This window comes from Neopelma chrysocephalum, unplaced genomic scaffold, assembly GCF_003984885.1.
Source record: "Neopelma chrysocephalum unplaced genomic scaffold, ASM398488v2 Primary Assembly neopelma1_338, whole genome shotgun sequence".
In the NCBI taxonomy this organism is placed as follows: domain Eukaryota; kingdom Metazoa; phylum Chordata; class Aves; order Passeriformes; family Pipridae; genus Neopelma; species Neopelma chrysocephalum.
The window spans coordinates 22,747-32,220 of NW_020898002.1; the positions used below are offsets into that span (position 1 = coordinate 22,747).

The following is a 9,474-nucleotide window of genomic DNA, read 5'->3' on the forward strand; positions in this document are numbered from 1 at the left end:
CCCCAGCTGTAGGTTGGAGAGTGATCCACCCAGATCCTGGGACCATTCAGGAATCTCGGGGATGGCACCGAACCCCATCCCTGCCGCAGGTTGGGGACGGACCCACGGGGAGCCCCGTGCTGGTGCCAGCGCTGCCCTCGGGCCGTGGTGGGGCCTGGCCCGTGCCCAGCTCCCCGTGCCCAGCTGCCCGTGCCCAGCTCCCCCGGATAATCCCGCGGCCCCGCAGGGCGGGTGGAGCCGGGCCAAGCCCCCGCTGGTGGTTTAATTACTGTGAATGTCGCGGGCGGCCGGTGCTGTCAGCGGCGGAGGGGCAGGTCCGGGGGGCCGGGGGGCCGCCGTGGGTGGTCGCCCGAATGTCCCCGTTCCTAATTTGTCCCCCTCCGGCCCTGCCCTTGGTCTCCGAATTAGGTCAGCGGGGGCCGGGGGGAGCAGGGATGTGGGGGTGCAGCCCCCGGGCGGCCCCGGGGGAGAGACGTGACCAGAACAAAAGCGAGCGCTCGTTAAACTCTTGACATCGCCCTCGAAGCAAACAAACAAACCCCCCCCCGCCCCGGGACCTCCTTCCTCCGGCCCTCGGGGTGGGTGGCACAGCCCGGTCCCCCCGCGGGACCCCCTGGCCGCGGCCCCCGAGGGGGATTCCGATCCCATGGGAGCTGGGTGTTGTCCCCGGGGCCGTGTTGGGGTGCAGGGTGGGGGGTCATCGATGGGACCGGTTCGGTGCCTCCCCGAGGCTCCTGGAGACCCCCGAGGGTTTTACCCCCAGTGTGTGGAGGGGGCAGAGCTGGGCACTCCCCCCAGAGCAGCTCTGGGGCCCAGCCCGGAGCCCCCCGGGGGGGCTGGGGGGTCTCTGGGTGGAGCAGGTGGGATCTGTAGGGCAGGGATGGGGTGTGGAGGGGCCCGGGGCATTCCCAGGGGGAGCAGCAGCTTCCAGCGTGTCCTGAAGGGCCCCGGTTGGGGCGGGAGAGCCGGGACACGGCCAATGGCCACGGAGTCACTGCCCCAGCAGGGCCTGGGGCCCGTCTGACCCATCGGGGCTGAGCTGGAGCCACGTCCGTGTGTCCAGCCCTCGCTTGGGCCAGAAGGTTCCCCGGCCCCGTGGGCAGTGACCGCACTGTCCCCTCCTGCAGGGACCCTCCGGTGCCCACCCTGTCCCCTCCTGTGGTGACAATCCCCTGCCCACCCTGTCCCCTGTCCTGGCCCAGCCATAATTAGCTGCTGGACATTCCCGGAATACCTGCAGCCCCTAATGAGGCTCCATAAAGCTGCCCCTGATCCCGCGGCTCCTCCGGCACTTGGGGCCACTTGTAAATCTCTGCTTTACAACCGGGGGGGCTGCACTGGGAGGAAATGGAGGCTGGGAGGGGGGACACAGCTCCTGCCATGGCCTGGAGCTGGTGCTCTGGTGTGGGGTGTCCCTTGCACTGTCCTGGGTCTCCATCCCTGTCCCATGTCCCTCATCCCTGTCCCATATCCCCCATCCCTGTCTCTTGTCCTCCATCCCTGTTCCTTGTCTTCTATCCTTGTCCCTCCTCAGGGTCAACCCGCCCTCCCTGCAGCTCTCGGCGGGTTCAAGGTGGTGACCCCCCACTCAGTGGTGGTCTCAGACCCTCCCCCCGTCACTGGGACAGGGACACCCATCTCTGGGGGCCTGAAGAGGTTTTGGGGTGGTTGTTCCCAGTTTTGGGGTGGTGGTTTCCAGGTTTTGGGGTGGTTGTTCCCAGGTTTTGGGGTGGTTGTTCCCAGTTTTGGGGTGGTTGTTCCCAGGTTTTGGGTGGTTGTTCCCGGGTGGATTCTCCAGGTGTTGGTTGTGCGAAGGCACAAGGACCAGCGTGTCCGGGGGGCTCGGAAGGGGGCTGTGGGTGGTTCCCAGGTGGGAGATAAACCCGGGAATGTCCGGGGACTCTGAGCCAGGCACGGGGCACCGGGTGGGCTCTGTCCCCTCTCATCCCTTGTCCCTGGGGCACGGCCGGCGCCGGGAGCATGGGAAAAATGAGAAGCATCAGGAAAGATTTCCCAAGCCCTCGGAGCTGGATCAGGCCGGGAGATCCCGAGGGAGGGGTGGGAGGGGGCAGCGGGGGGGCTGCGGGGACACGGGGATCTGGTGCTGACCGTGGGATCCGGTGGTGGGGAGGGGCTGGATCTGGGTGGGGGCCTGGATCTGGGTGGGGGGCTGGATCTGGATGGGGGGCTGGGTCCCGGGGAGGGCCACGATCAGCAGCAGCCCGAGCAAAATGCGTTTATCATCAATTTTCCCTTTTTCCCGGCATCTTTTTGACTCTATAAATTTTTTATTTTACAAAAAGTCTAAAAAACCGCAGGAGCCGGGGCTGGGGCCGGGGCCAGGGAGGCCTTTAGGGCACGAGTCACAACAGATGTCACTTGTCCAACACCGGAGTCATGGGGACACTTGTGGGACTTTTCCTCTCCTGTGGCTCTTCGGGGGCCCCAAATCCCCCGATCCAGGGACACCAACTCCCTCTGTCTCTGCCTCCGGGGGAGCCAGGGGTGGCATCGAGGGGTGGCATCGAGGGGTGGCATCGCAGACCTTTGTGACAAGGCCACGTGTGACCAGGCCACGCTGTGACAAAGCCACGTGTGACATGGTGGCAGTGCCGGATGTCCCCACGCTGGATGTCCCCGTGCCAGATGCCCCCACGGATCCGGGGCTCAGACAGGACGAGGAGTGTGGGTGTCGTTGGGCCTCGGGCCAGCCCCGGAGGGGGGTCTTCTTCTGTGGGGGGTCTTCTCCTCCCCCTGTCCCCCCCTGGGTGCCGCAGCCCCCCGGCCCCGGCGCTGAGGGGCCGATCCCGGTGCCCACGGACGCCCACGAGGGCGATCGGTCCCAGTCTCATCCCTTCTCCACCTTTCCATAGTGCAAATGGTTCCCAGCCCCCGAGGGGCTGCTCCGGCCCCTCCGGCCCCTCTGGCCACCCCTCGGCTGCGGAGTCACCACCAGCTCCCTCCCGGTGACACCAGATGAGCCACCACGAGCCCGATGTCTGGGGGAACATCGATGGCACCAGTGCTGCCTGGGGGTCCCGGTGCTGCCCGGGGGCCCCAGTGCCACCAGCTCATGCGACCCCTGCCCATGGTGCTGGGCCCCCCCGGGAGTGCAGATGGAGCTGAAAGCTTGGAACTCTTGGATTATTTCTCTCTCTCTCTCTCTCTTTTTTTTTTTTAATTTTTTTTTATTATTTCTTGTATATTTTTGCTGTTCAAGTGCTGAGTTTGGTCCCACCGTGAGCCCCACCCCGACCAGCCGTGGCCTTTTGGGACCCGCTGTGAGCCCCCCCCTCCCCTGGGGCCCATCCTGGACCCCGCCCGGACCCCCCAGAGCGACAGAACGAGGAACAAAACAACGAACAGACGAACAGAAAAGGAACCTAAGACGTTACACACAGACCGATACACCAGGAAATAATTATAATAATTATAATAATTATAATAATAATATACTGAGGGGGCCACCACCCCCGCAACCCCCACCTGGGAGCCACCGATGGGACCAGTCAGCCCCGAGCACTGGGACCAGTACCGCCTGCTGCTGGGGCTGCGGTCCAGTGCCCGGGGCTGACTGGTCCCAGTGCCCAATGCTGACCGGTCCCACTGCCTGGAGCTAACTGGTCCCAGTGCTTGGGGCTGACTGGTTCCAATGCCTGGAGGTAACTGGTCCCAGTGCTCAGGGCTGACTGGTCCCAGTACCCAGAGCTGACTGGTCACACTGCCTGGAGCTGATGGGTCCCAGTGCCCCATGCTAACCGGTCCCAGTGCCCCATGCTAACTGGTCCCAGTGCCCAGGCCTTCCCATCATTTCTCCTTCAGTGCCACCTGCCTGTAACAGTCGCCTTGGGGCCCTGGGGGGCCTTTTGGGGTGACAAGTGGGTTTGGGGCTCCCCCAGGGCCAGGGCAGCTCCAAACCCTTTCCAGTCCCTTCCCAGTGGCTTCTGGATCTTTCCAAGTGCCTGGCTCTGTCTTCCCTGGGACCGTTGCCTTCGGCATAACACGGGCACCGTGTGGGGACACTGGGGGTCCCCCCTCCTCCACAGCGACCCCCAGGGCTGCCGGAGGCCACGGTCCCCCCAAAAGGCACTGAAGGGCAGGGGGAGGGGGTGCCCCGGCCCCGGGGTTTTCATTGGCATCGTTGTGTCCGATGTATTGGAAGAGCCACCACTGATCCCCTTGGCCACGAGGGGCTGTTGGCCACGGTGCTTTGGGGCTGAGCTGTGCCCCCCATTCAGGGCTGAGCGGGGCTGGGGGATGCTCCTCTGCCTCCAGAGCCCCATTCCTTGGAACCCCGGCTCTACCCGTGCCTATCCCCTCACCTCCCACCCTTGCTGCCACCAGCCCGGTGGCATCGGGAGCCTGGCACGAGGGGCCGTAAGTGCTGCCAGGCGAGGGGGCCGGGATCCGGCACGGCCGGGGGTCGGCACCGTGTCCTCGTCCCCGGGGTGGCCCCGTCCTTGTAAGCGCTCGTGGCTCCGCGGAGCCGGGGACAAGTGCTGAACGTCCCGGGAGAGCCCCCGGCCGCCCGGCGCCGGCCCTTAAGTGCTACGCGGGGTGCGGACGTGCCTGGCCACGGGGTCGTTCCCCGCCCGGCCCCGGGATGGAGCCGCGTGTCCCCCCCGGCACCCCCGGGATAAGTGCTGGGCCCGGGGGCCGCGGGGGCTTCCCCTCCCCGCCGCGGGGTCAGCGCCCGCCCGGCGCCGGGAGCGGCCCCGCACGGCCCCGGCGGCACCGCGGAGGAGCCGCTGGAGCCTCCGGGCTCTGGGAACGCGGGACAATCATCGTTTCTCACGTGAAAAATCCTCCGGAGCGCCGAGGGCGGCGGGACGCGAATGCGCCGCGTAAGCGGAATTTCTCCCCGGCCGGAGCCTCGTCCAAAGCCGCCGGGGCCGCCTGCGGGTAACCCCGGGCTGCTGGACGCCCTCCCGCCGACGGAGACCCCCCGGGAGAGCGTCGTGTGCCCTGCGCCGGTGCCAGGACTGGATCCAAAGCTTGGGCGGCAGCTCCGGCCCCTCTGACCTGGGGGTGCCGGTGGTCCCCGGGTGGCCCCTCCAGAGCAGTCCGGGCTGAGGGTGCGAAGGGAGGGACCGGGGCGAGCGCCAGCCGGGAGGGTGATCAATAAATAAATAAATTAAAGAAGGGAGACGGTTTCCTCCCGGGCCGGAACGGCCCCGGCGCGCCCGTCCCGGGGGTCCCGCTGCCGGACCCCGCCGCCTTCGCTCCGGCGGGAGCCCGTGACTGCTCGGGGACCTCCGGGTCACCTGCCCGTGGGTGTCACCTCGGCCGCGAGGTGGGCGGGGGTGGCCCCGTTCCCGCTGCTGCTCCAGGAGCGCGAGGAGGGCGCGGGGTCTCCTCGGCCTCCTCCTCTCCCCGTTGCTGCTGAGCTGGGCTGGGGGAGCCGCCCGGTGCCGTGTCACCGTGTCACCGTGTCACCGTGTCACCTTGTGGGGGTCCCGGCCCCCCCTTCCCTTCTCCGTTCGGTTGCTTTATTGCACAATGCATGTCGAATCGCGGGTTTGGTGCAGCGTTTCTCCGTGGGATTTCCTTCTCTCTCTCTCTCTCTCTCTCTTCCAACATCCAAAGGAATTTCGACGCTTGGCCTTTGTATTTTTTTTTTCCTCTCCCCCGAAAAAAAAAGAAATCTTAAAGAAAAGCAAGAAACAGCGGAAGAAACGAGGAGTTGGTGGTGGAGGGGGTGGTGGGGCGGAGGGGCAGCCCCAGCCGGGCTCTAGGAGCACCCGCATCTGTCAACCACCATGCCGGGGATCTTCCCGTAGATGATCTGCTGCTTGTCATTGAAGTAGAGCATGTTGATGGGGGACATCTTGGTGGGGGTGCAGCAGGGCCCCGCCGAGCCCCGGGGGTTGGCCTGCTGCACCAGGTGGGTGTGGGGGTACTTCTGCATGAACATGTACTCGCACTGCCCCGAGCAGTAGTTGGCTTTGTATCTCTTGGGGGCGATGATCCAGTCCCAGCCGAAGGCCTCGAAGTCAACGGTCAGGGGGTAGCGGCAGCAGCGGGACTCGGTCGAGTGCTCATCGCAGTCCAGCCCCAGGTTCCGCCGCGAGCGCTTGTTGTTCTCCAGGACCCGCAGCTCCATGAAGGGGTGCTGGGGGGGGGGGAGAGGGACACGCTGAGCCACCGCCCCGCTGGACCCCCAGCCCGGCCCCACGGGATGGCAGCAGCTCCACGGCAGTGTCACCGGCCCTATCCAGGTGTCAGCAGCCCCATGGAGCTGCCACCAGCCCTATCAAGGTGTCACCAGTCCCATGGAGGTGTCACCAGCCCCATGGAGCTGCCCTCGGCCCTACTAGCTGTCACCAAGCCCTATCAAGATGTCACCAACGCCACGGAGGTGTCACCAGTCCCGTGGAGGTGTCACCAGTTGCACAAAGCTGTCACCAGCTCCATGAGGGTGTCATTGTCCCTGTGGAGCTGTCAGTGTCCCCTTGGAGCTGTGACTGTCCCCACAGAGCTGTGACAAGCCCCAGGGAGCTGTCATTGTCCCTGTGGAGCTGCCACCGTTCCCCAGATCCGTGACCACCCTCCCCGGCTGTCACCCTCCCCACAGAGCCACATCACACCCACCCCGATCACCCCCCCCACCCTCCCCGCCCCCCAAGGGCACTCACCAGCCCCTCTGCCCCAGGCCCCAGCGAGGTGACGGCCAGGTCGTTGCCGTTGGGGTCGAAGGCGTTGATCTCGATGCCCCAGTTGTTCTGCGGCTGCTTGAACCAGTTCTGCAGCACGTGCTTGAAGTCGATGCTCTGCCAGTGCCCCAGGCGGGAGTTGAGGTCGATCTTGAGGGAGCGGATGCGGATGTGGCGACTGCCCTCGTCCGTGACGGGCTTCAGGCGCAGGATCTGCAGGTAGACGGTGGGGGTGTGCTGGACCGGCCGCAGGTACACCCAGAGCTGCGCCTTCACCACCTTCGTGAACATGATCTTGGGGCTGAAGTTGAAGAAGCAGCAATGGGGGTTGCCCTCGATCTGCACCACCGGGTCCGCTGCGGGAGGAAGGAGGCGTCAGGGGTGGCCCCGGGATCCCTCCCAAACCCCGGGACCCCGCGGGCTCCTCCTCGGTCGTTAGGAGTTGAAGGTCGGGTCAGAGGCTGCCCCGGGGGTCACCACCCCTCCGCCCGCGGTGATCCCCGGCTGCCCCCTGACCCTGGGGAATCCTGAGCCCCCTGGAGCGAGCCCCCTGCGGAGGGGGCCGGGCTGGGCAGGGCGGGGGGCTCCGACCCCACAGCACCTGCTCGGGGCAGCCGCTTCCCAGCACATCCCACTGCCGGGGCTGGGAATGTGCCCCGGGTACCTCTGGGCTCTATCTCCCACCCCCTCTCTGATACCCTCCCTGAGCTGGTTTATGGGGCAGCCCCACACCTCGGGGGTCTCTCCCGGCCCCCCAGCACGACGTGCCGGGGCCACGTGCTCAGAGGTGCTGAAGGTGAGCGGCCCCACAGGGACGCCCACCTTGGTGGGGTGACAACCCCGAGCACCCATCGGACCCGGGGGTCCCTGGGGGTCCCTCCCCCGGCCTCGCACCGGCCCTCCCGGCCCGGCAAACATCTGTGTCAAATTGAGCTGGGAATTCGCCCCCCGCCCCGTGCAGCCCCCTCCCCCTGCACCGGTCAGGTTTAATAGCACCCAGCTGCAGCGGGGCCATTTGCTGCGCCGAGGCCTTCCCGGGCTCACGGGGGTCACGACACCGGCCACAGCCCCCGGAATGCCGCCCGGCCCCCCGGCTGGGGGGGCCCGACCCCCCCGGGATGGGGCTGGGGGCCGCGGGCACCCCCCACCCAAACTGCCCCTGCGATGTGCGGTGCTCAGACCCCCGACTGAACTCCCCCGTGCCCGTCCCCTCAGCAGGTTGTGCCCCCCCAGCCCCTCAGTGGAGGCTTTGCCACCCGTCACCAGTGGGATGTCACCCCACGGGGGGCTGTGGGCGAGGTGACCCCTGCACAGGGATCTGCGGTGGCCAGTTTGTGCCACGAGGTGGGGTTTGGGGGGGTCTTCAGGTGGGAGATACCGGAGCAGGGCTGGAGCCGGGGCAGGTCCTGGGGAGCTGCCCCCAAAGCCCCTCACTGGGTCAGCGGCAGCACCGGTGGCACCGCTGACCCTCTGCCGGCCCGGGGGTCCCTGTGGCATCCCGGGGGAAAACCGGGGCTCTGACTGACATCCCGGGGGGACACCGGGCCCGGGGGGAACCGGTGGGGGGGCTCTGACACGCTGGCTGCGGTGCCAGGATGCTCGTCCTGTCGCTGTGGCAACAGGGGATAAAGGTTACCGGGACACCGGTCACAGCTGGGCATGTGCCGGGAGGGGGCCGCCCCCGGCCCCCCCACGCTCTTTGTTCCCACCGGGGCCCGGATTCGGGGCTCCCACCCCGACCCCATCAGCCCCCCGACCGGAGCCCCCCCAGATCCACGGAGCCCCGAGGTGCCGTGTGCCAGGGGTGGCTCTGCCGTGTCCCCATGTCCTTGTGTCCCCGTGTCCTCACGTCCCACTGACCTTGAGCGGCTCCGGCCCCCCCGGCCCCCGCCGGCCCCTCGCCCCGGTCCCCCCGGCCCCCATCGCCCCTCATTAAGCTCCCTCCCCCCCGCGGGTCGCGGGGGTCACGGGTAGCCCCTCAATGGGTTTAGGACCCAATTAACCTTCCCGGGTTCCTCCTGCAGTTAAAAACCCCCGGGGGGGGTGGGGGGTTTGGGGGTGGTGGCCGGGGATTAGCGGGGGGGCGGGGGGCGGCCGGGGGGAACCCGAGAGCTTTATGGCTCTGCTGCCTGTAAAGCCCTTTCCCTCCTTCTGTTCAGGAACCATAAAACCCCCCACAATTGCCCCGGGGGGGCGAGGAGGGAGGAAAAATCATAATAATAACGGAGCGGCGGCAGTCGGGGGTGGGGAGCGGACCCGCGGCGCATCCGGCCGGGGGTCCGGGGAAGTGGGACCCCCGGCGCGGGGCCGTGCGGGAGGAGGGGCTGCCCTCTGGTATTTATTTTGGGGGCCCCCGAGCTGTGAAGGGGCGGGAGGGGGGCCCGGGGGCCGTGAGCGTTGCCGCGGCTGAGGGAGGAAAACCCCAGCGTGTCGTCAATTTTATGGGTAATAAAATTTCAAAGCCGCCCGAGTCTATTAATGCCTGGGAAGGAAATTCGTCGGGGGGCGGCAGGAGGGGAGCAGCGCCTCACACTTCCCTCCCTTCCGCTCGCCCTTCGCACCCGGCCCCCCGCCCCCTGTCCCGGGGGTCCCACGGCTGGAGCAGGTGGAGAGACCCCGGGGGATCTGGGGGGGACGGGGCCACATCACGTTGCAGAAAAGTCCCCATGACCCGTCCCCTCCCTGCTGTCCCACCGGGGACCCCTCGCGCTCCTCACACCCCTCACACCCCTCACAGCCCCTCACAGCCCCTCACATCCCTCACACCCCTCACACCCCTCACAGCCCCTCACAGCCCCTCACACCCCTCACACCCCTCACA

At 67.2% G+C, this 9,474-nt stretch overlaps 1 protein-coding gene across 1 annotated transcript in view; it reads right to left on the reverse strand.

Moving 5' to 3' along the window:
• Positions 1–5,623: 5,623 nt before the first annotated feature.
• GDF11 (growth differentiation factor 11) overlaps positions 5,624–9,474 on the reverse strand; it is a 5,539-nt gene continuing 1,688 nt past the window's right edge. The window contains exons 2-3 of the mRNA XM_027705528.1: positions 6,636–7,009; positions 5,624–6,112 (exon numbers count right to left, since the gene is read on the reverse strand). Of these exons, the coding sequence (XP_027561329.1) occupies positions 5,732–6,112; positions 6,636–7,009 (755 nt within the window). The 3' untranslated portion in view covers positions 5,624–5,731. The remainder of the gene's footprint in view (positions 6,113–6,635; positions 7,010–9,474) is intronic.